The sequence below is a fragment of the Corvus moneduloides genome, chromosome 2, assembly GCF_009650955.1.
Source record: "Corvus moneduloides isolate bCorMon1 chromosome 2, bCorMon1.pri, whole genome shotgun sequence".
NCBI lineage: Eukaryota > Metazoa > Chordata > Aves > Passeriformes > Corvidae > Corvus > Corvus moneduloides.
This window is the reverse complement of record NC_045477.1, coordinates 748,406-772,343: the sequence shown is the minus strand read 5'-3', so window position 1 is coordinate 772,343 and position 23,938 is coordinate 748,406. Positions and strand designations below refer to the sequence as shown.

The following is a 23,938-nucleotide window of genomic DNA, read 5'->3' as shown; positions in this document are numbered from 1 at the left end:
GAGACGAGCCCCGCCGGGCACCGGCACCGGCACCCCCGGGCACCGGCACCACCGGCATCGGCACCGCGACACCTCCGGGCACCCGCAGCCTCGGCCACAGGCGCTGCCGGGCACCGACGCCGCTGACACCGGCACCGACATCCCCGGGCACCGGCAGCCTCGGCACCGGCACCTCCGGGCATCGCGCCGTCCTCCGAGGCGCCCGACGCCGCAATCGACACCGCGGCACCGCCGGGCACCAGCAGCGGGAGCGAAGCCCCCAGCGCAGACTCCGAGACATCACCGGCACATCGGGCAGCGCACCCCCGGGCACCGGGACCGAAGCCCCAGGGCACCGAGCACCGGGCTGCGATGCTTCCCGGGGCGGGTCCCCTCGCCTTCCTCCTCCGGTGCCTCCTGCTCCTCTTCGCCTCCGAGAGCCGAGCCCGGGCTCGTAAGTCTTCCCCGCTCCTGTCCCGGCTGCGCTGCTTCCCTCCGTGCCTCAGTTTCCCCGTCACCGGGGTCCCCAGGAATTTGCGGGGGTGCTTTGCGGTCATGGCTGGGGGCACGGGGAGGCTTTTGACCACGGCAGGTGTTGGACCTCCGTGGCTGGGATGTCCCAGGCCGTGCAGCCAGCCAGGTTTCCTGTCCCGCACCACATGGCTGTGTCCCCCTCTGCCTGCTGCTGTCCCCGCCTGCTTTGTGGGGTTGTACAGCACCGAGCACAGCACTGCCAGCTGGTGAGGGGGCTGGGAGGCTCCGCGGGCCGCCAGGGGTGTGAGGAAGGTCTGGGACCCCCTTCCATGGGCTAGAAATGCCACAGAGAAGGAGGCTGTCTTACAGACCTTCCTCTGCACAGATCCCACCCTGCACGAGTGCATCTCCCCTCCGAGGGTGGATGGGGATGGGGCAATGCCTCCCCCACTCCAAACAAAGCTGGGGGCTTTCCTCCGTATCATCACTTGTCCATCTCCATGTTCATCCTTCAGTCTCTCCCACTTTGCTCCCAGCGGGCTGACTGAGGCAGAGAAGGTTTGGGATAGGGAAGGGAGGTTTGGCACTTCCCACAAAAAGGCTTGAAGGACTTGGCCAGGGCTGTTCAGGAGCTTGGAGGGTGTTGGATGTGTTAACTGCAGCCAGGAGGTGGGCTTGGCTTGGGCAAGGCACCAGTGGGTGCTGAGCACCCCTGCAACATCGCAGAGCCACTGGAGCTCTAAGCAATTTGGAGCAGGACCTGTTGTGTCCCTACATTTATTCTTCCCTTTAATCTCCTGGATCCCAGCGGAGTCTGCCGGTGGCTGCGTCAGGGTGATTTACAACTTGCCTGCTGCCAGCAGTGCATTAGGCACTCAAATAATCATCCTCCTGGAGCGTGGACCCAAAATACGAGCACTGGATTGCTCATCCTGTTTGTGGGGTGTGCTGGGGGGGAGAAGGCAGGTGGATGGATAGGGCTGTGCAAAGCCCCGGGGAGCAAAATCCGGGTGAATTCAGCTGCTTTCCCTTCCCTGGGCTCATCCAAAGCCGCCAAACCCAGCCCGCAGCATCTGTTTCTTGAACAAGGGATGTGGGTCTGACTCCCTGCTTCTACCCGGGCTGCTGTGGTAGAGTTAGGAAGAGGATGGAGACATCTCCAGAAGGTGAAAGAGGTTTTAGGGGAGGTGTTTGCTCTTTGGAGGTGGTAACAGAGCCCGTAAGTTGGGCATAAACTATGACGGATGGGGGCAGTAAGGGTTTGTATCATTTGGGATGACGTGCTGGGGCCTGTTTGCAGGACTTAGAACGCTGAATATGGGATTGAAGCAGGATTGGAGCAGTGAGGTCCAGAGTCACCCCCCAACTCTGAAACACTTCAGCTTTGCTACAGGGCATATCCCACAATGTGGAGGGCTTGGCCAGAACTTGCCCCGTGGTCGAGGGCAAGGTGGTTTGGGTGACAGAGTCATGATCAAATTGTAGACTTCTCTCCACCATCCACCTCTGCAGCCTCACACTTTTCTCAGGGCTGAGTGTTCAGGGAGAGTGAAGACAGGAATAAATTAGTTATGAGCAGGCTCATCAGCCAAGGGACCTACAGTGTCGTGGCTAAAAATAGGTGAGAAGCAGAAATGCTCAGGCTTGAAGGCAAGTCAGAAAAGAAGAATTTGCCCACAGAAACAGTCTATTTTAGGGGATTTGCACTCCCAGCTGAAAAGAAGTATCAGAGGCACAGGTTACTGGGACGAATGTGCTGCATTCTGAGTAATTCAGGGACAATGGTTGAACGCAATGATGTTTTGGCTGGAGGCATTTAAACACCAGCATCTCTGCAGAGCATGGGGCAGTGGTTTTTCCCAGGAGCTTGGAAGTTGCTGTTTCATTTCTTTTTAACATGGTTGCTGGAGAAAAGGGGGCTCCTGGGATCCCTCTGTCCTACAAGTTTGGATCCAGCAGGGATGAAGGGACTGGGTGCTCCAAGATGGGAAGGACCATGATGGAAATCAAGTGCTACCATGTCCATGGTAAGGGAGAGGCGAGGGCTGCACACCCTGCTATAAGTAATGAAGCATTCCCTTGGGAAGGAGTGGGGGGAAGCAGGACCCTATCTGCCTGGCTTCTCCACCCTGGGGAACTCAGAGATGCTTCATGAGACTGCATTTTCAGAGCTACAGAGTTTTCCAGGCTCCCAAAGTCCCAAGCAGATATTCCCAGCCAGGAACTGAGCGAGGTGAGCGTGTAGGAATTGATCTGAATATGAGCAGAGTCTTCAGGATGCCACATGTCAAGGGTCCAGTGTGTTTTAACCAGTCCCTTGTCAGCTAAGTTGCATTTTAAGCCCTTCATAAATACAGGGCTGTCACAGGAGCGCCTGGACTCTGTGTACCAGACAGTGCTCCTTACACTTTATTTATGGCTGCTCTTAAAACTTACAAACTGGTTTGCATGAACTCCCTCCCGCATGCCCGGCACGGCGCTGGCTGGCAGGTGTGTGACCTCCAGAAAAACTGCTGGGGCTGGGAGCCCAGCTCAGACATGCCCTGCTCCAGAGACAACTCCAGGGGTGTCATCTGGGGATGCAGGACCACCCTTCCCCCTCAGCCTCGGGATGCAACAGGAGAAGAGGAGTGAGGGGAGATGAGCAAGACCCCACAACCTCTTGCTGAGCCATCGAATTGCTCAGAACACTCCCAGAGACAGAATCACAGAATCACTCATGGCTTGGGTTGGAAAGGACATTACAGATTTAGGATAGGTATTGTGGGAAGAAGCTTTCCAGCTACCAGGAAATTGAAATCTCACAAGGGGATGCTGCAGAAGCTCTGAGCAGCATCTTCCCTCAGTGGTTTAGAGACACCAGTCCTCAGTGACAAACTGAATGGTGTGGAGAAACCCATCCTGGGCTGCATCTCCCACACCATGAGAAGGGAATGTCTCCTTAGGATGTATCTCAACAACTTCAGACACCAGCCACCAACGAGATGCCACCCCACAACTTTCTGACCTGCTTTAGATCCAGTGACAAGTAAACCCATGTGACTTTTCTGAGTGTGCTGCTGCTGAAGGTGCAATAAATAAGGTGACTGATCAGCATGGGAGCAATTCACTGCTACAAATGACTTTTCACTTCAAATGAATTAGGAAGATATCCAAAGTTTGACCTCTGAAAATAAAATGATTGGCCTGGCATGGGAAAAAATGGTCCAGAGCCTCCAGCTTTTAAGCCTCCTCCTCCTTCCTTCCTTCCTTCCTTCCTTCCTTCCTTCCTTCCTTCCTTCCTTCCTTCCTTCCTTCCTTCCTTCCTTCCTTCCTTCCTTCCTTCCATCCATCCATCCATCCATCCATCCATCCATCCCCATCTTGCTTTTGCCCAAACATGCTGGCACCTCTTGCCAAAAACACGGCGTAGCACTACTGAGATGCCAACAAGTGTCTCCTGCTGCCCAGCCCTGCCAGTCAGCTTTAATTTTACCAGCAGGCCCTTTGCAGACATGAATCAGGCTGCTTTCGAGGGCTGGACCCAAACCAGGGCTCCACTTGTGATTAAATGTTTGAAGGAAGCAGCCAACTGGCATGGGAACCTGCGAGCTGAGCGGGGCCGCGTCACACCAAGGCAACTTGATTTCTTCACCCTCAGCATAATTCATGAGGATGCTGCAAGCAGGGAAAGATGAAGTCATTTTCTCACCCTTTTGCAAAACTATGTTGTTGTTTTTTTTTTTTTCTGTTTTTTAGTTTTGTGGAGTTTTTTTCCTCTCTTTTCTGGGTTTCTGCATTTCCAAGCCTCATGCTCACCAGTTTTGTGTGGTTTGCTGTAAGCTCATGACCTGCCTGGCCAGGAATAGGGAGTTGCTGACTTGTCAAGAGCTATGGGGACAATGTAGAGTCCTGATCTGGGAAAGGGAAGGAAAATACCTCTGCCTGTTCCTCTGGTAGCATCCACTCCAAAGCTATTGCAAACCTCCACCTCTGCAGATGCAGTGGTGGCCTGGACTGGGCGGTCTGGACAGCTGGTGGTCACCACTTGTGAAGGTATGACTTAGAGAATCAAGTGCTTAAAGCCATCAAAGAGGGGCTCAAGTCTGCTGGCAGGGCTTGAGTTGGAAGAGACCCATAAAGATCTTTGTAAACCCATAGGGCTGCCTTTCCTGCTGGCCAGAGGGTCTGGCCATGGTAGAGCATCACCTGGGTTCTTCCTGAGGATGGTCATGAACTAGAGGAGGGACTGCAGCCCACCCCAGCATATCTGGGCGAATTTTGTCTGGTTGATTGGAGAAATCCACCAAGCAGGTGGCATCTCTGGCTTTGGTGAGGTGGGACAACACCAGCTGGGCCCTCCCAGCCACTGCTGCGTCCCAGGTGACAGAGTGAAGCACTGGCTCTTAGCACCTTTGGGGTGGTGAACACCACTGAGATCATTTTGGGGACCCTCTGCTATTCTTTAAGGAGCCCTCCCAGCAGCCTGGCAGGGTCAGCACCTGCTGGCTCACCCAAGTTCATGTAGCAGGAGGTGGGCATCATGCCTTGGAAAACAGCCCTCCCCCTCTCCTGCATCCCCAGGGTGCCGCAAGTTTTTAAAGACCCATAAATGCTTCAGGAGCTGTAAATGTCTCCACTGCCTTCGAGCAACGCAATCACCCAAACTACCTCAAATTCCCTCGATGACATAACCTTTTAAATCACCTTCGGTTTTCAGCTGGGCTGTGAGCACGCAAACCACGAAAATCACACGCAGACAGGTGTGTGCTTAGAAAGAACTTGGCTCCTGGGGTGACACTCTGCCTGGTCAGAGCTTTGGCACACGTCACGGGAGAGTGGGAGCAGCCCCACGGCTGTTAGAGGGTCCAGGTTCCTGCAGGTCCAACCGGGTTTGGAGCTCAGTCCTGCGGGACCAGGTGATGCCTGTGGATGTGAACATTAAGGGTGACTAAATTGGGGTTTTTGGCCCAAGTCCTGAGGGGTTTGGTGGTGATCCTGGCCACCAGCTACTTGTGGGGAACAACGTGAAGGCTGCCCTTGCTCTCATCACAGAGAGTTGTCCCAAGAACCAACCCCTTTTCTCACGTAGCTTCTCCTGGTTGACTTTCAGGGCCGGACATGTTCTGCGACTTCAATGGCAAGAAGTACAGCCCGGGGGAGAGCTGGCACCCGTACCTGGAGCCCCAGGGGCTGATGTACTGCATCCGCTGCAGCTGCTCCGAGGCACGTCCCCACGGCGCTGCGGGCAGGCGTCGACACTGCTGCTGCTGCTGCTGCTGCTGCGCTGGGGCTTCGCTCAGCAGCTTTGAAGCAAATCGGTCCCGGTGTCTCATTTGACCAGAGAAGCCCTTTCCAGTCCCATAGTGGCATTGGATTCATCTCTTGCCTTTGGCAAAGGCTGTCCCCCTGGGGGGTGTTGGGTTGACCTTGTGAGGGTGCTGCCGTTTACCTTGAGGAGACCTTTTGGTACTGAAAGAGAGCTGGTGAAAAAGATGGAAGTTATTTTTTACACAGATGGATAATGATGGGACAAGGGAATGGTTTTGAGCAAAAGAAGAGGGGAGATTTAGATTAAATGTTCACAAGAATTTGTTACCTGTGAAGGTGGCGAGGCCCTGGCACAGGGCGCCCAGAGAAGCTGTGGCTGCCCCACCCCTGGGTGTGTTCGAGGCCAGGTTGGAGCAACCTGGGTTAGTGGAAGGTGCCCCTGCCCAAGACAGGAACAAGATCTTTAAGGTTCCTTCATACCTAGATCACCCAGTGATTCCATGATTCTGCCTCTGTAGCGCCGGTGGGTTGTGGGTGGAGGCAGCTCAGGGCTGCTGTCAGATGACGGGTGGCCTGTGCTGGTGAGAGGCCATGAGCTGGCTGGGTTTGAACCAGGGCTGGAGACATCCCTGGCGAGTTACAACCAGCACAATTTGTTGCAATAATGTTGTGTTCCTCCCCTCGCAGGGGTGGACCATGAAATGAATGTTCCCTGTGGACTAAACAAACCACCTCTGTCTCTCCCCAGAACACCAACATCAGGTGCTACCGGATCCAGTGCCCAGCTCTGCCGTGTGCCAGCCCTGTCACGGACCCCCAGCAGTGCTGCCCGCGGTGTCCTGGTAGGTGGACATTCCTCAGGGATGGGGTGACAAGGTGGCTGTGGTCCTACAGGGTGGTACCTCCACTGCTGCCACTTGTGGCAACGCAGCGATGCTGGGTCTGGCCCTGGTCACGGAGCTCCGGCTGCTTTTCTCCTCCAAAAATGTCATTTTGATGGAAAAGGGCTCTCTGCCAGACACCTTTCTCCCCCCCATCCCAAGAGCTTTGTAGGGACAAAATGTCAGTTCACACGTCAGGGGCAAAACAGAAGCTGGCACTTTATTCTGATCATTTGCCAGCAAAGTGTCTTGGACAAAAAAAAAATTACGTTTTTTTAACAACTTCCTTCTCTGAACTGGAGACTCTCTCAAGTTTTATCCCCAAAAGTTTTCCTACCTTACCACTACTGATTGCCTCATTTTACCTCAATATGTCCATTCTCACCCCCACAGATTATCTCAAGATTTAGTCCCAAAACTTTCCCTACCTGAGTGCTGGCAAAGCTAGTCAGAAACCATCAGTGATTTGAGAAATCAGGAAGAAAAAATAGAAAAAACCTCATTAATTTTGATTTTTCGTTAATTACCCATGAGAGAAGCCCTTTTTACCTGACTCCATCTGAATCTGACGATCATTACAACCAGGGGAGGGAAAAACCCAAGAATTTTCTTAAAAATCTCGTGAGGTCCGACTTTCAGGATTTCCCTCTGTGCTGAGCTCAGCGCAGCCAGGGCAGCCCCATTCTCCAGGAGCTTTTGGACACTTAATTGCTGACCAACCATGCAGTGCCCTGGCCACTTCACAGTGACCACAGTGTGTAAAGGGCCGCTGGGCCTTTAGGGATGGGCTGGTGGGGCATCAGTGCTGCATCGGGGCCAAGCAAGGGCTGGCTCTCATCCCGCTCCTTTCTCATCCTCTTTTCCAGAGCCACACTCTCCGTCTGGCCTCCGTGCGCCCGTCAGGTCCTGCCAGTACAACGGGACGACGTACCAGCAGGGCGAGATGTTCAGCACCAGCGAGCTCTTCCCCAGCCGCCAGCCCAACCAGTGTGTGCAGTGCAGCTGCTCCGTAAGCTACCACGGGAGCTGGGGGCTGGGGCTCTCTCCTGCACCCAGCACTGCCCCACCAGCTCAAAAACCCCAGCAAGACCTGGTGGTACCAGCCTGTGTGCGGCTGGTTTATCACTGGGATTGGTTTATCGGTGCAGAAGATTTACTGGAGGTCACATGGGCCAGGTCTGGGCGGGGGCAACTTGGGGTAGGCAGTGGGACAGCCCTGTCCTCATGGAGCACCCCAGTGTCCCGGGGCTGTGGCAGCAAAGGGTGGGACCAAGCTTGGCCAGGAAATAAAAGAGGGGCAGAAGAGCCCAAAGCACCTCCCTCTGTCATGCCAAGAGCACACACACAGGGCTTGCATCAGTTGATGCTGGACAGGGAAGTATCTGTGGCACTGGAATAGCTGGTCTGAGCCTCTGGGGCGTGCGCACACCTCAGAGCTGTGTAGCAAGAGGAAAAACTGACGTGTAGAAATTACTCGGCTTTTGAGGCTGGTTCCTCTCTTAGGGACCCCAGCTGGATGGTGGGAAACACTGGGAAGGAGCCCTTGAATCTGACTGCGTGTGCTCCTCTGCCGCTGTCCCCAGGAGCCTGTGGAGCTCCCATGTCCCTCTCGGCTGTCCCTCAGGCTCTGTTTATTTCTCAGTTAATGCCTTGGATACAAAGGGGGAAATAAAGGGATGGCTGAGGAGCCTTCAATGGGGGGATCTCCCCAGGCTGTGTCTGATGTGGTCAGCTGCTAGAACAGCTGCGTGAACAGCTGGTCTAACCCTCTCTGAAAACTGCCCCAAGACCGGAGCCTCTGGGATGAATCCTGCCTTTTATGGCACTGGCTCTTTCCTGCCTGGGGCAGGTCATTGCTACGAGCTGCTGGTCAGGAGAAGGAAGGAAGGAAGAGGCAGGTCTGGACTCTCTGAGGTGGAGAGCAGGATTTGGTATGCAGTGACCTGCGCCCCATCCTGTCACCCACCAAATTTCCCTCACCCTCTTCATGTTCCTTACACAGTGGTTTGGCTTCCTGATGGCAGAAGAAGCAGCAGTGGTTTGGTTTTCTAAGGATATCCTTGGCTGACCTCTTGGTTTTGGTTGACTGGGAGCTTGTGGATACCCCAGAGAAAATTGCTGCATGGAGAAGACGACCTTGCTGTCGAGGTCTGGCTGCTGAACATCCTTTTTTACCCTTTGGCAAAGTAGCAAAATCTGATTCCTGCAACAAACTGGTGCAAATCCACTGACTGAGGTGGGGCTGGGATGCACTAAGGTCAAGGCTGGCCTCGACCTGTGGTTTTCAGCTTGAATCACTACATCACTACAGCAATGATATTTTCCAAACTGCCCACTCAGGTCTGTCCCTGCGTGTCTGTGTGCTTGGCTCTGGCGTTATTGAATAAACCAGGAGAGAGGGAGGGCAGAGCTCCGGTGTGGACCTGAGTCTGGGTTCAGAATCCTGCTTCCCATTTCCACCTGTCTCCTCCGGGTCCTTTTCCTGGCAGATGTCAGAGAAAATTGTCTTCTGCCCCTTTGAACCGGGGGTTGTTCTGCAGAATTTGAAGGTGTGTGGGGGCTGTTTCAGGTCTGGCAGCACTCATGATGCCGGAGAGGAAAGCACTGCCTGCCCCTTTTTGAGGAAGACCATTCCACTCAGGAGCTTGTGTACTGTTCATGGAACAGCCATGCCAGGAGAGGACATGACCCTGCTGTGCCCTGCAGGATGGACAGTGCAGCAGGGGCAGACCTTCAGCTTTCATTAGTTGCTGGATGATTGGTGGTATTTGAAGATGGACCATCAGAGGGCTTTTGATCGTGGAATCATAAAATCCTGGAATGGTTTGTGTTGGAAAGGACCTTCAAGCTCATCCAGTCCCACCTGGGCAGGGACACCTTCCACTATCCCAGGTTGCTCCACACCCTGTCCAGCCTGGCCTTGGACACTTCCAGGGATCCAGGGGCAGCCACAGCTTCTCTGGGCACCCTGTGTCAGGGCCTCCCCACCCTCCCAGGGAACAATTCCTTCCCAATGATTTATGGTAAATCTGCAGTTTGAAGCACTGGCAGCCCATCATGGGGGACATTCAGCTCTTTATAACACTGACAATGTTTTTTTCCCTCCTGCCCTCCTAGGAAGGCCAGATTTACTGCGGCTTGGTGACCTGCCCCGAGCTGCTGTGTTCCTCTCCCTTAACCGTGCCGGATTCCTGCTGCCAGGTCTGCAAAGGTAACGAGGCTGGGACTGAGGGCTGGGAGACTCCAGCTGGTTGCCACCTGACAGCAGGAGCCATTTCAAGCCACTTTAGCAGGATTTTGGAAGCCTGAGCTGTAAATCAGGCCACTTGTTATCTCTTGGTTGCACTGGGAAACAAAAGCTGGGGGCTTGGGTTTTCCTTGGGTAATAGGAATTGCATGTGCAAAGCTCCTGTCTCTCCAGACTCCCAGGTAGGCCAGCACCTGAAGGAGAGCTGCTTTCAGCAACAGAGAGCAAACCTCCATTTAGCCCCACAGCATCTCCCAGGACAATGTTTTTCCCTTGCAGATGGCTCCTTTGAGAAGTCCACGGAAGAGGAATCCCTGCAGTTAAACAGAGGTGTTGTACGTGACATTTGTGTTTTAAAGCTCCGCTTCTTGCTTCTAGCACAGCTCCCTGAACAGCTCACAGGATGCCCTAGCACATTGTCCTCTACCCCAGCAGCTCTAGGAGGACACTCAGATCCTTGCACAGCAGGACCATGGACACCTGATTTGCAGGTGAATCGTGCCATGGAATTTAATCTAGCTGAGGGATATCAGCCTAGGTGACACCTCAGGCCACCAGGGAAAGACTCTTCTACTCTCCCTCTGCAGCATCTTAGGGACATGGTTTGGTGAGGGACCTGGCAGTGGCAGGGAAAGGGTTGGACTCGATGACCTTAGAGAACTTTTCCAACCTAAATGATTCCGATTCTATGGTTCTATAACATCTTTGGAAGTGCAAAAGACCAGCAGGAACTGGAAATCTGGGACACTTCTCCTCCTTGTTGGCCAATGTCTGCCAGCTCAAACAGCTGAAGGACGTTGTCAGAGCAGACCCAGAGGTGACCAACAGCCAGGCCTGACCTGTGTCCATAGAGTCAGATGCCCAAATCTCTCTTGGGAGGGTTTCTCCTCCAGGAGAAGGTGTCTCCGCTCCCCTTGGGCTTGAAGGTGTCCTGCCTCCCACGCAAGAGGGCAGTGCTGGAGCTGGCCACCACTGCCTTCCCCAGGCTGTTTGTTATCAGCAGCCCCAGCAAGGAAAGAGTGCTTCCTTGGCTGCCAAGGGTTCCTTCACGGCGACATTTCAGAGCTGGGCAGCCCATGCCAGGTCTGTGGGATTAGGTCACTTAGCTCCTGGCTCAGCCCTTTTCCATACTGCTCCACCACCTATAAAATCTCCAAAATAGACACAAGGGGACCCTTTGTGCTGCGTGCCTTGTCCCAACACTCTGCTCTTGGAAGCCTGGGATGTTCCTGGGATGTTCCTGGGATTCCAGTCCTGCTGGCTGGCGGCGCCATTCCAACTCTCCTGGTCCCTGCCAGGTGAGAGAGCAGGATATGGCCCATCCTCACCTTTCTGATCCTGTTTGAGCCACACAGATGCCAGTCCTCGTCTTCCCGTCTAGGAAAGACCAGCCCATTTCCCTGTGTGCGTTAGGGACGTAGGACCTCACATGCGTCTCTGAGGGCATTGGGCTGAGCTTAGGGAGGGAAAGGTGCTGCCCCAGTGAGGGTGCCCCACGTGAGGAGGACACCAGTGTGGGACACTGACACCAGTTGTTCAGCACCCCTTGGGTGGTGGCAGCAGCAAGATGGGGAAGGGGCTGGAGCCCCAGGACCGGCTGAGGGAGCTGGGAAAGGGGCTCAGCCTGGAGCAAAGGAGGGTCAGGGGGGACCTTGTGGCTCTGCACAAGTCCCTGACAGGAGGGGGCAGCCGGGGGGGATCAGGCTCTGCTCCCAGGGAACAGGAACAGGAGGAGAGGGAACGGCCTCAGGCTGGGCCAGGGGAGGCTCAGGTTGGATATTAGGGAAACTTCTTCCCCCAAAGGGCTGTCCAGCCCTGGCACAGCTGCCCAGGGCAGTGGCAAGTCCCCATCCCCAAAGGGATTTAAAGTTGTGTGGATGTGGCACTTGGGGACACAGGTTAGTGGTGGCCTTGGCAGTGCTGAGGGAATGGTTGGGCTCCATGATCTCAGAGGAATTCTCCAACCTAAGCATTTCTGTGATTTATATGGCTTGTGGGTCATTGCTTATCCCTGTGGTCTCTGCCCCTTCCACTCCTGATGGAAGGTGTGCAGGACACAGCATGGCTTTTTCCAGCATGCTTTGGAGTGAGAACAACTCAACTGCCTGAATCTGAACCCCCTCTTCTCTCTGGCTGCTCACAGAGACACTCACAAGACCAGTGCTTGGGAGAGGTGATGGGGAGGAAGCCACCTGGAGCCACCGTGTCCACTGTTCTCAGTTCTTCCCTGGAGTTAATTCCCAGGAGCTTCAAACCCAAGGGAATAGGTGGCACCACTGTGAAGATCGTCTTGAAAGAGAAGCACAAGAAAGGTAAGGGACAGAGAGGCCAGGCAGTCTGTATGTGGCTTAAAGTGGCTTCTCCAGGACTTGGAATTCTTCAGGGAATCTCATTCAGCAGCAGGTTTCCACCAGCAAGTCCTGCTCCCCACTCTTCCACAGCCAGCCTCACCCAGGTATCTCAGTCCTCGCGCCCACAGCCTCCTGACTGCATGCACTTTCCAAAATGGGTTGGAAGAAGAGTGGTCCTTGGAATGTTCTGGAGATCTGGGACTTGGGAAGGAAGGAGCTCAGCTGGAAGGCTCCACATGGACCTTCCAGGACAGTGCCACAGAAGGGCAGGATATTCCTCCTTGTAACTGTGTGCAAGTGCTGGGTCTGACGCAGCGCTGTCCCAGGTGTTGCTCCTGGAGGAGAGAGTAAGACAGTGAGATGAGGAGGCAAGCCCCTTGATCCAAAGGGGGGAATAGCAGGTCCTTTCTCCTCTTGGTGGCTCTCCCATCACTGTGCCTCCAGAAGGGCTCTTTCTAGTCCTTGGAGATGAAGCCCTGGAGGAAATTTTGGGACCTCCAAAAATTTCCATGGAGGAGTCAGCAGGTGGCACTCTTCACTGTGCTTCATTCCTGTGACAGCCTCGGAGGGACCCTGGGCTTCCAGAGGTTGGGAGGCAGGTGAGGTCCTGCCCACACTTGCCCTTGTCCCCACCAGGGTGGTCAAACCCAGCAGACCCATCTCCTGGCGCCTGCTCCCTCTGTCCCATGGCACCTCCTGGATGTGGTGGCTGTGATATCCCAGTGACCACTGCCAGGGGACCTCGTTCCTCGACACAGCAGGACCACCCATGTCTGAGGTGCTGAAATGCAGTGACTCCACCGAGCCTTGGGTTTACAAAGAGAAGAAGGATTTATTTCCGCAAGCAGCTCTTTTCTCTCTCTCCTCCAGCTTGTGTTTACAATGGGAAGACCTACTCCCATGGGGAAGTGTGGCACCCCGTCTTCCGGCTCTACGGCCTCCTGCCCTGCATCCTCTGCACGTGCAGGGATGGCGTCCAGGACTGCCAGAAGATCACATGCCCCAAGGAGTATCCGTGTGAATATCCAGAGAAAGTAGACGGGAAATGCTGTAAAATATGTCCAGGTAGGTGAGATCCTGCCTGCTCCTGCTGCTGCCTTCCAGTTCCTTCCTTAACCTTGGTTTAAAGCCTCAGGCTGACAGATGTGTAGGGATTCACATCACTGGTGGCCAGAATTCACACCAGACAAGTTCAGCAGGGCAAGCACTGGTGGAAGGGTTGGCTTTTCTGGGAGGGCAGTAGGACTCCTCCAAGGTAAGGAAGCTGCACTGACCCCCAGAAGTTTCCATCTGTTGGGAGGATGAAGTCTGGAGAAAGACGCTCCAGGCGGGACACACTGAGAGTGCTCAGACAGATGGGAGGTGCTTTCAGGGGAGAGGACACAGTCTGTTCTCCAAACCTCTAGGTGGGACAAAAATCAGAGGTTTACATTGTGGCAGCTGAGCTGTAGGTGTGAAGGGAGAAGGGAGGACACTTCCCAGGAGAGGGGTTGCCTGTGGTACTCATGGTTTGTTGGAGCTGGAACTCCTCATCTCTGGAAGTGGAGGTTGAACACACAGATTTTGGGGTGTCCAGGTAGAACTGGGCTGGGACATGGAAAGGGGCTGGAGCCCCAGGAGCTGCTGAGGGAGCTGGGAAAGGGGCTCAGGCTGGAGCAAAGGAGGCTCAGGGGGGACCTTGTGGCTCTGCACAAGTCCCTGACAGGAGGGGGCAGCCGGGGGGGGTCGGGCTCTGCTCCCAGGGAACAGGGACAAGAGGAGAGGGAATGGCCTCAGGCTGGGCCAGGGGAGGCTTGGATTGGATGTTACAGAAAATTTCTTCCCCCAAAGGGTCTGTCCAGCCCTGGCACAGCTGCCCAGGGCAGAGGTGAGTCCCCATCCCCAGAGGGATTTAAAAGCTGTGTCGATGTGGCACTTGGGGACATGGATCAGTGGTGCCTTGGCAGTGCTGGGGGTACAGTTGGGCTTGATGATGTCAAAGGTCTTTTCCAAACTGAATGGTTCTGTGATTCCATGGTGGAGAAGACCACTTTTCCTTTCCTGTTCAGTGTGTTTTGGGTCTCAGCTCCTTGGTCTTTGGAAAGCTGTTTGCCTTAAACCACAGACCTGGCAAAGATGTGGCAGGGATGACATCTCCTCCTGGTCCCACTGGAGAATGTTTTGTGGATTATACCTCTCTGAACTGACATTTATCAGGAGATGTTCAGCTGATGGACCGCCCACAGCTTCCCTGGGGAGTGTAAAGGTACCTGAGTGTCTTTGAGCCTGGCTGCAGGTGCAGCAGATTGTGCGTGATCCCCTCTGATCAGCATCTTCAAGGGGTTTCTGTGGAGGGGTCTCACCCAGGAGAGCAAGCAAAGGGCACTGCCGTGTTTTGGAATGGCTGCAAAGTCATTTGAGCTGAGATTTTCAAGGTTTTCCAGCCCCTGAGCAGAGAGGTTCTGGGATGGCCTCCCTGGGGGAGTGAAGGGCAGAAGCTCAGCTTGTTTTAATAAGGGTTTTGATGTGTTTATGAGCAGGATTTATGATGTGGTGCCTGGTGGGAATGGGATGTGATGACTGAGCAGAGCCCTTCCAGTCTTGCATTCCCACTCCAGTGGGTCTCTCTGGTTTAAAGCCGACAACTTTCCCTGCTTGGATCTCTTGTCTGTTGTTCAGACTTCATTTTATTTCCAATTAAACACCCTGATGCAGCCAAAATGATTTTGTTCTTGCTTTCCAGTTCTCACAGATAGCGATCACACACACACACATTGCTCAGCCAAGTTACATCCCTGCCCTTTCCTTCCCTGCATGGAGGCTTTGCCCAGCTTCTTTTTCCAGGTGCTTTCTGTGACTGTGCTTATCTTCCTCCTTTGTACCCCGTAACTTAGAGAGGAACACTAAGGGATTTTGCTGAAGGGACCCTGATCCCGGGAATGGCTGCGATGTGTTGTTTGGATGTGGGGAACACGGCTGTGGGCAGAGCAGGTGACCATGACCTCTGTGTCCCTGCTCCTCCTCCCTGATGCTGTGGGCAGTCGAGCGGCTCCAGCGGGGAGCTCCTGAGTTGTTAAATTCCTGTTGAATTCTGGGGGTTCCTTTCCTGCTGTGAAGGTGGGGCTTTAATCATGGGCTCCGTGATCTTAAAGGGCTTTTCCGGCTTTAACAACTCCACGCTTCTGTGAATGCCCTGGAGCAGGTGAAGTTTAAGGCTCTGGGACAGAGGTTTCCCTGCTCCCTGACCCCACAGTGGGAGGAATGAGGGTGCTGGGCTGTGCTCATCCCCCTCTGCCTCACGCTGAACTGCAGAACTGAGAGCCTGTCCTCTGGTTGCTGACAAGCTTTGCTTCCCTTTAAATTGGGACTTCTATCCCCTCTCAGAGAAGAAGAGCTCAGGACCACCCCAGAAAGCCTGGGGGAGAGCAGAATCAGGCCTAAAATAACTGTCTTACTAAAATAAACCCCAGGCATCTATTTATAGCCAAACTTTCTTTCGAGTAGTGTAAAAAGTTTCAGCATCCAAACTGACTGGAAGAACAAGGCTAAATTCAGCAGAGCTGGGCTCCTCTGCATTCCAAGGACCACAACCAAAGGCAATAAATCTCCTTCCAAAACCATGGGGGATTCTTAATTACTCCAGATACATTAAAAAAAAGAGGGAAAAATTAGCAGCTCTTCTTTACCAAGAATGCTGAAAAAGTCACGTAGGACCCAGTGTGGATGTCCCTGTGGTGACACCCCGTGTGGCGAGGGTGCTGGCGCTGGTGCTGAGCCCACCTGTGGGGCTGAGCCGGGTGTGCTGCCCAGGCAGCCCAGGCTCCTTTGCTGTGGACTCATCCCTTGGCTCCCCTGATGTTCCTCCTCCAGTGGGAGCGAGGTGGGAAGTGGGGAATCCAGCCTGTGCTTTGTGGCGATGGTGGCATCAAGGTCACTGCAGAGAGTATGAGGGATCCAGATGGACAAAATCCCCTTCCCCATTCCACTGGCACAGAGGCTGCCAGAGTCAGGGGGAATGAGAAACGTGAGAATGAGGAGGTCCACAGGTCCCTTATTAACCTCTCCTTTGCTGCTGGTTCTGATGCTGGGGACTGGATCATGGGACAGACACGACTGTGCCACGTGGCACCAAAGCCAAGATGCCTTTTTCATGACCTGGGTGCTGAGATGGTCCTTCCTGCCCCTTTTTAATGAGCTCTGTCCTTGTGTTTGCTCAGAAACCAGAGTCAAACCCACGGATGAAATCACCACCCCCCGGTGTAGCAGGAGCCCCAGCCGTGTCCTGGTGTACACATTTGTGCCGCCACACTCCGAGCCCTCCAAGGAGATCCTCAGGACCATGGCGATCGAGAAGGAGCTGGCAGAAGAGGTGGAAATCTACAACTGGAAGTTGATTAAAGGTGAGCACCATTATGAAAGCAGCCAGCAGAGCAGGAGGTGTGTGTGGAAACCTGATGCTTTCCAAGCTTTGTTCGATTTTTCTGGCTTTTCTAGAGGTGCTCCACCCCTCGCGTGATGAATCAAAACCTGCTGACAGCAGGCTGTCTCTTCTGCCTCCCCCATTTCATACTCTTTTCCTGCATTCCATGCAGACTGGGGGCTGGAAACCACTTTTGGCCCCACTATACCTCACCATGAGCTGCAACACCATCTGGAGGCACAGCACACGGGCAAGCAAGACAAGGGCCTTGGGGCTGCTCCTCCAAACCTCCCTGCTCTCATGCCAAATGCACATGGAAAACAAACAAAAAAAATTCTTCTGGTCACTCCATGGTTTTGCTTTTGCTCTTTTTTTATACCCCAGTCCACCTACAGCTTGAAAGCTGCTGCAAAGGTGCACACAAGGGGGATGAATTGTCCCCAGCGCACTTTTTGGATGGGTGGATTTGGATGCTCCTGTTGTTGTGTCCTCTGGACGTCGAAGCACAGCAAATACGCTGTCAAACGGCACCAATCTCTTGCTCTCTCCCCACGCCTTCAGCTTTGCTCTTATAGACCAGAGGAGTCCAGGGACACCTGGTCCTGTAGATATTTGTGCTGTTTCTCTGCAGCCCATGGAAGCATCCCAGTGCCCCAGTCCTGAGTTTCCATCTGACATACTCTACCCCAAAAAACTTGAGCACTTAAGGTTGGTTGTATGTTTGCTACGGATCCAATGACCCTTGGCCTGCATCTGCTGGGCATGTGTAGCCAGGTGTTCTGGTCTCCTGGTATGTCTGTGTTCCACATCAATCCCTAGGGAGACCTCAGCCAGCTGCTGAGACTGGGCACACATGGACAGCAGCCCAAGAAATTAACTCCGGAGACAGAGCCCTGGCTGCCACCATGTTTCCATCCTGCCCCTGCCATTCTCCATGCTCCCCGGTGCCCTCCTGCCCGTGCTCCCGCGCCTCAGCGGGGCCTCCCTCACAATGGCACCTTGTAGCTGAGGACAGCTCTGAGCCCACGCTGTCTGGGCCCCGCCGCTTCCTCCCCTTGCTCCTTGGCACGGGGCAGCACCCAAACCTTCTCGGCACCTTCCGAGGCCAAAAGCTTCACGTCTGCATGGAGCTCCCAAGCCCTGCCAGCCAGGGACAGGGGAGGCCCTTGTCCCTGAGGCCAACACAGCTCTTTTGCTTGGCAGACTGAAGTGTTATTATTGGGAGAGAGCATGAGCTCACTCACATATGGATTCCACCTCTCCATGGTCCATCACTCTACCAACAGAGCAGAGTGTGTGGAGTAGAGAGGCTGCAAGTCACGCCTGGACCTCGTCCATCTGCCTTTGTATGGGCTCATGATACCTACGTGGCCTCATCTATTTCTGGGCCAGGATGGTTTCCTCCATGAAGCAGGAGTTGGGAGGAGAAACCAGCACCAATTCCCAGACAAAAGTTTTACCCAGCTAGCTGGTGGCACACGACTGGCCTCCAGAAGAGTTGCAGAGCAGGCTTCCCCATCTTTTTAGGGGTCTGAACATCACCAGGAGTTTTGAAAAGTGGCTTTCTGATGTTTTTGACCTGTTGTCCTCTCGCTATAGGCCCTATTAAGAAGTCCATCCCCATCTTTCTTACAAACCCCCTTCGAAGCACCAAGAACGGTGGTGCGTGCCCGACAGCCCCAGCAGCTCGCTCCATCTCCCCCCAAACGCTGCCAGGAACGCTGCTGCCTGTTGGATGGGATGTGCTTGCCAGGAATGGCACTGCCCTGTGCCAGCTCCATCCATCCTGCCTCTCCGCTGCTGGACTGTTCTTATCTTGTGCTCTCCTGATTCCTGCTGGAGCATGGCCTACGTTCCTGCTCTGCTCCCCAGCTCCTGGCATGCATCAGGAACGACCATCCCGGGGGGCAAAGGTCTCAGCCAGCTCTCTGAGAGCTCTTGGGGGAGCATTATCTAGGTCGGTTGATTAAAAGATGTTTGTCTCTTGTAGCTCTTGTTTAAAATATCCTCTTGGTTACTAATGTGCTGGAAAGTGCTTCATCAGCCCCGGGGACTGTAAGCACACCCTCCTGCTCCTTTCTAAGTATAGACCAGAAGGATTTATTGAACATTTGTGCCTTTCTTGCGTCAATAACAGTTTTATTATCTCCATCCAGTATCTTCTTTTGTTACTGGTAGGACTTCTTTACCCAACCCACTGAAAGGACTAATTAATAGTCCAAATATCCATCCATTTCTCTCTATGTCTTTGACTTCCTGTACTAACTTTCCGCAGTGGATAATGTCTCATTTATATGGATTGTGAGGCGCTTCCCCTTCATTACATACTCTTTTTGTGTGTAATTGCTGCTGGGAATCAGGGAAAGTCTCTTAACCAAATAAGGGGGACCATGTTTCCTCTCACATTTGCTGGCAGCAAGAGGCTGAGTACTCCGGGAGCCTGAGGGAGAGGTGGGGAAGGATATTCCAGGCATCCCTGCCTGGTTTGTCATGCCTTGCAGGAGAAAAAGAATATCATAACCCCTAATCCCACAAGAAGGTCACTTTCATTGCTAAATGCAGATTCTGGTTTGCCTGGGTCAAACATCTGAGTCAGGCACCTCCACTAAGAGGACAATGCTGGCAGGGGCAGAAATACCAATCTCTGCTGAGGTCACTTGTGTTTTTTCCTGTCTGGAGGAATTTCAGCACTGGTGACAAAGAGATAGAAAACTTTGGTCCCTGGCTGCTTCCAGGACAGGAAATCATCTGAGCATGGAGGGGTCTCTGCAGTCGGGGAACATGGGTGGTTGAGAGTGAGCAGAGGGGACAAGGATCCCAGCATCCCCTTGCTCTCACCTTTATTTCTTTGATGGTTTTAGGGGAGACTTGAACTCCTCCAGGGCAAGATGCTTTCTGGAGCAACACAATCCTATTGCTTTCACTGCTGCATGGTGAAACATCCTGATTTAACAAGCAGTGACTCTTTTCATAGAACCATAGAATCTTAGAAAGGTTTGGGTTGGAAGGGAGCTTTGAGCCCATCCCATTCCACATCCCTGCTGTGGGATGGGACACCTCCCACTAGACCAGGTTGCTTCAACCTGGCCTTGGACATTTCCAGGGGTGGAGCAGCCACAGCTTCTCTGGGCAATCTGTGCCAGGGCCTCCCCACCCTCACAGGGAAGAATTTCCTCCTAATATCTAATCTGATACTTAAATGAGATGTTTCCTGGCCTTGGCCCACCCTGGATTCATTCCCAGTTCCCACCAGGCTTTGGCAGCAGGTTCTGCACCAAACCAGGACCATGGAGCATCCAGGGCAGGCAGTGTCAGGAGGGAACAGAGAATCCAAACCTGTGTGAGCCTTGAATCGGACGCTGCAGAATCTGATGCCGTGTCCCTTCTGCAGGAATATTCCATCTGATCCAGACCAAGAAGATCAGCAAACAAGAATTCAAGCAAGAAGCACAAAACTTCAGGCTGATCACTAGGACGAATGAAGGTAGGGAGAGAAAAATCCCATTTCCTGACTCCTCCAGCGCTCCCTGCCCCAACCAACCTCCTGATTTCCTGCTCTGCTCTGGCCATTCCAAACAGGCTGCAAAATCCCAGCATGGCATGGGGAGCTGAACCATGGGGAAAATGCTTGTGCAAGCGTAGCTGGGTTGGGGCTGACCTGTCTTCACATCCATACGCAACACTCCTGGTTAACAGCTACATTTTCACTTTATGGTATTGGAAAGGGCAGCCAGCTTTCTAAAAGTGGATGCACTCTTGTGAAATCCAGAGGTTTTGTCTCTCCAGAGCCCGTAAAACTGTTTGATTTTTATATCTAATCCATCTGGTGGTACTGGGAGCATGGGGGGAGGAAAAAAAAAATGATGCGAGGGATTAGCAAAAAAATAAACTGTTGAAATATTTAAAAAAATCATTCTGGACGTTCCGGGATGTGCGTAAACATGACAAAGAGCAGGAATGCTGGTGCACATGCTGGGAGTGCCTGCATGGAGCGAAGCTGCCACGCTGTTTCCTGCTGGCTGCCTCCTCGCCTGGCTGCGTTGGGGTTTAATGGGATGGGTTCGGATCAGAGCCGTGCCCGCAGTGCCCAGCACCCATGGGTTATGGGGTCAGTCGGAACAGCGCTGCTGCCCAGCGCGCACAGCGCTCCCGGTGCCCCAGGGACGCTGGGGGTTGGTTTTCACCCCTAGTCCCTTTGAGACAGCAGCTTTTGACCAAACCCCGGGCGATTTTCCAGTCCCTGCTCCCAGGCTGGGCTTCACACCCTGGTGGAGTCTCTGGAATGTGCCTCCTTCTTCTTGCCTCAGTTTCCCCTGACAAATAACCCTGTTGTGAAATAACCACTGCCGTGGCTGCAAGTTCTAGGAATGCTCTGACCGGTGATTTCTTCACAGCAGGAGATTAATTCAGCTAGAAAATATTCCCTCCACCCCCGGAGTGGTGACATTGGGGCTGCATAATCCTTGCTGGGACTGCACTGGGGGAAGAGAACACCTGGAGGGAAAACACCTCCAGCCACCTCCTGCACATTGGGGGATTCTTTGTGGGAGCATGGAGAGGGATTGGGACACTTTGTCCTGATTTTGGGGGGGGTTTGCAGTTCCACATTTGCTTTGCTGGGACTCTGCAGCTCCTTGAGGGATTCAGAGGGATTCCTTCTTTTTCTGTAGCAGGATTTTCCCCTACCATGGGTGCTGAATGCAGACCCAAGGCTGAGGCAGCAGCAGAAAGATGAATATAAATGGGGGGGTTTTGAGCAACCCAACCCAAACAAGTGGGGCTGACAGAAGAGAGGAGAGAGCCATATCTGTCCACTGCCCATGAAACTGAAATTGTGGCTTTGTGAGGTTGAGACAAAAGACAAGCAAAATGCTTCTTCCCCCAAGAGGCAGAAAGTCAGCCCAAAGCTGAGACATGCCAGGGAGGACATGGACCTAACACCATGTCAAAGCACTCCTTGGGGAGGTGGAGAGGGGGAGTCTGAGCCCCTCTTCTTTTCACACTGCGCAAGTGTTTTCCAGAAAAGTATTGTAAGGGCCGTTGATTGTCCCATTAATTGCAGTGCAAGGGCAAGAGGGCCCCTCCAAGCACCATTTTAACTGCGAGATGACAAAGTCTGGGGCTTGGATCACTTACAGGCTGCTCTGACCACGGCCGCTGTAGTGCGCAGAGCTCTCCCACAGCGAGCTCCTTGCGGATCCTGCAGTGCCGAGGGTGCTACACATGGGGCAATTGTGCTTTCCTGCTCCAAGGCTGCTCCTAATGTGAGTCTGTCGTTGCTCATCCAGGTCACTGGAACATCTTCCGAGCCCAGACGTCGGAGCTGAGGATGACAGAAAGCCCAGAGAAGGAAACAAAGAACTTGTAAAGCAAAGAACCTTTCTGTAGCTAATGATTTATCTACACACAGACACACATACACATATATATGAACTCCAGAGCTGCATTATTAAATAGACTGGCACTGCAATACAGGTTACACTAGTGGAAACTCCAGGAACTCCAGAGAACGATCCCAATCCATTGGTGTCGAAGCCGCAGCCGTGTAGGTGCCTCTCTCCAGCGGGAGAGTGCAGGAGGTTGGCTGTCACCTCCCGCTATCCCAAAGATGTCGGCTGAGCAGAGGGAGGAGGGAGAGATGGAGGAGGGGCGAGACCTGGTGCGGCACGAGGAGGTGGGATCCAGCCCGGACACCCCGGCGTTCCTGAGGAGCACCAGGAGCGCGCAGCAAAGCAGAACACGACCGTGCTCCTTACCAGCTGCTGGTGGAAAGGTGACCTGCAAAGAAAGAAAAACCATCCCTCTTTCTTTCCTTGAAGCCCCTGGGAGCTGCAAAGGGGTTTTTTTGGCTGAATGCCCTCCAAAGGGTGTTTTTTGAAAAATCTCCTCTCTTCCAGCTGGGACGATACTTTTCCCTTCTTTGCAGGTCACTTGGAAATGTAGGTTCTGGGAGGACCCACCTGCTGGCAGGGTCTGAGACCCTGAACACTGCACTAAGGTCACTACTAAGCATTTATTGTGCTATATATTTATATCTATCCTATATAATATCTATGGGGCTGTATTCACAGGAGAGGCATCTCCCAAAGGGCAAACAGGATCATTTCTGCAGCATGGGGAGGAGGGCATGCAGCAGCATCACCTTCCCCCTGTCTGGAAATAACTTTGGGGGATTTTCAGGTTGTTTTGGTACATGTATTTATCCTAGGATTCTTGTTATTTTCTGTTTTGATAAATCTATTTATTTGGAGATCCAACTCTGTCTGACAAATCTGATTAAAACATCTTCTTGATTCAGCTTCCTGTGCTGGTTCTCTTTTCCCTGTACGGTCTGTGTTAAGGCTCGGGGGCCCTGGTGGGGTCTGGTTCCCTTGCACTCACTCAGGCAGCATCCTCAGGGTTGGGATGCAGGATGGAGGCACACAGAGAGATCCCACGGATGCTTTGCTCATCCATAGGGGATCGACCCTTCCCATTTGCTTGTGGTCTGCTCACAGCTCTGGGCTGAAAACAGAGCTTGGGGCTGGGGCCCTGAGCTGGCACTGCTCACCAGGGCCACATAACAGGGCTAAGGTTATCCAGGAAAAAATCCCAGTGAGGCCTTGAGCATCAGGGTGCTCCCCATGGCGTGAGGTGAAGGGAGAGGGTGAAGCCACCTCCTTGCCCCACGCCCGCCTGCATGGCGGTAGCTGCGCACAGGCAGGGAGGATGCTGCCAGGCCTTGGGCAGAGCCTGACCCCTCTCTTGTCAGCCTAATTAGCTGGCCCTTGTGTGATCTAATTGGAGCTGAGCCGAGGGCCAATTTGTGCTCATTTACCAGAAGTGGCAGGTTTGGAATGAAGCTGCTCTGGTGGATTCATAGGGAAGGCTGGGAGAAAAGCAGCACGGATTCTGCACTGCCTGGTCCAGGTGAGGTTTCCTGCAGGTATCTACAGGGTGCTGGGCCCACACAGGCTGTCCTGGGACCATAGACACTAAGCCCAGACACAGAGAGACCTCTCGAGTGCAACTCAGCTGCGTGCCTTACGCACAGAACTCGGCCATGTCCAGGAGGGTGGTGGATGCTGCTGGATGCTCCGTGGCCAGGAGAAACCCTTTGGTGAGCAGCAATAGAGGAACCTGCATGGAGGCAGTCTCTTCTCCCAGGGAACAAGTGACAGGACAAGAGGAAATGCCCTCAAGTTGCGCCAGAGGAGCTTCAGGTTGTATGTTAGGGGAAATTCCTTCCCCAAAAGGGCTGTCCAGCCCTGGTACAGCTGCCCAGGGCAGTGGTGGAGTCCCCATCCCGGGAGGGATTTAAAGCTGTGTGGATGTGGCACTTGGGGACGTGGGTTAGTGGCGGCCTTGGCAGGGCTGG

At 53.7% G+C, this 23,938-nt stretch overlaps 1 protein-coding gene across 1 annotated transcript; it reads left to right on the top strand.

The window, feature by feature from the left end:
- Positions 1 to 257: 257 nt before the first annotated feature.
- CHRDL2 (chordin like 2) lies at positions 258 to 22,878 on the top strand. Its single transcript, XM_032094781.1, has 11 exons — positions 258 to 433; positions 5,546 to 5,658; positions 6,452 to 6,545; positions 7,451 to 7,593; positions 9,702 to 9,795; positions 10,111 to 10,166; positions 11,975 to 12,143; positions 13,053 to 13,247; positions 16,379 to 16,561; positions 19,973 to 20,065; positions 21,870 to 22,878. Exons 1-11 carry the CDS (start codon positions 352 to 354, stop codon positions 21,947 to 21,949), a joined length of 1,302 nt encoding a protein of 433 aa, XP_031950672.1. The 5' UTR covers positions 258 to 351; the 3' UTR covers positions 21,950 to 22,878.
- The last annotated feature ends 1,060 nt before the right edge of the window (positions 22,879 to 23,938 follow it).

Excerpts from the sequence above, each read along its gene's own strand:
- CHRDL2 (XM_032094781.1), top strand. The coding sequence starts at position 352 with ATGCTTCCCGGGGCGGGTCCCCTCGCCTTCCTCCTCCGGTGCCTCCTG. Across the intron at positions 6,546-7,450 it reads GTGCTGCCCGCGGTGTCCTG|AGCCACACTCTCCGTCTGGC; the intron begins GTAGGTGGACAT and ends CCTCTTTTCCAG. Across the intron at positions 7,594-9,701 it reads GTGTGCAGTGCAGCTGCTCC|GAAGGCCAGATTTACTGCGG; the intron begins GTAAGCTACCAC and ends CTGCCCTCCTAG.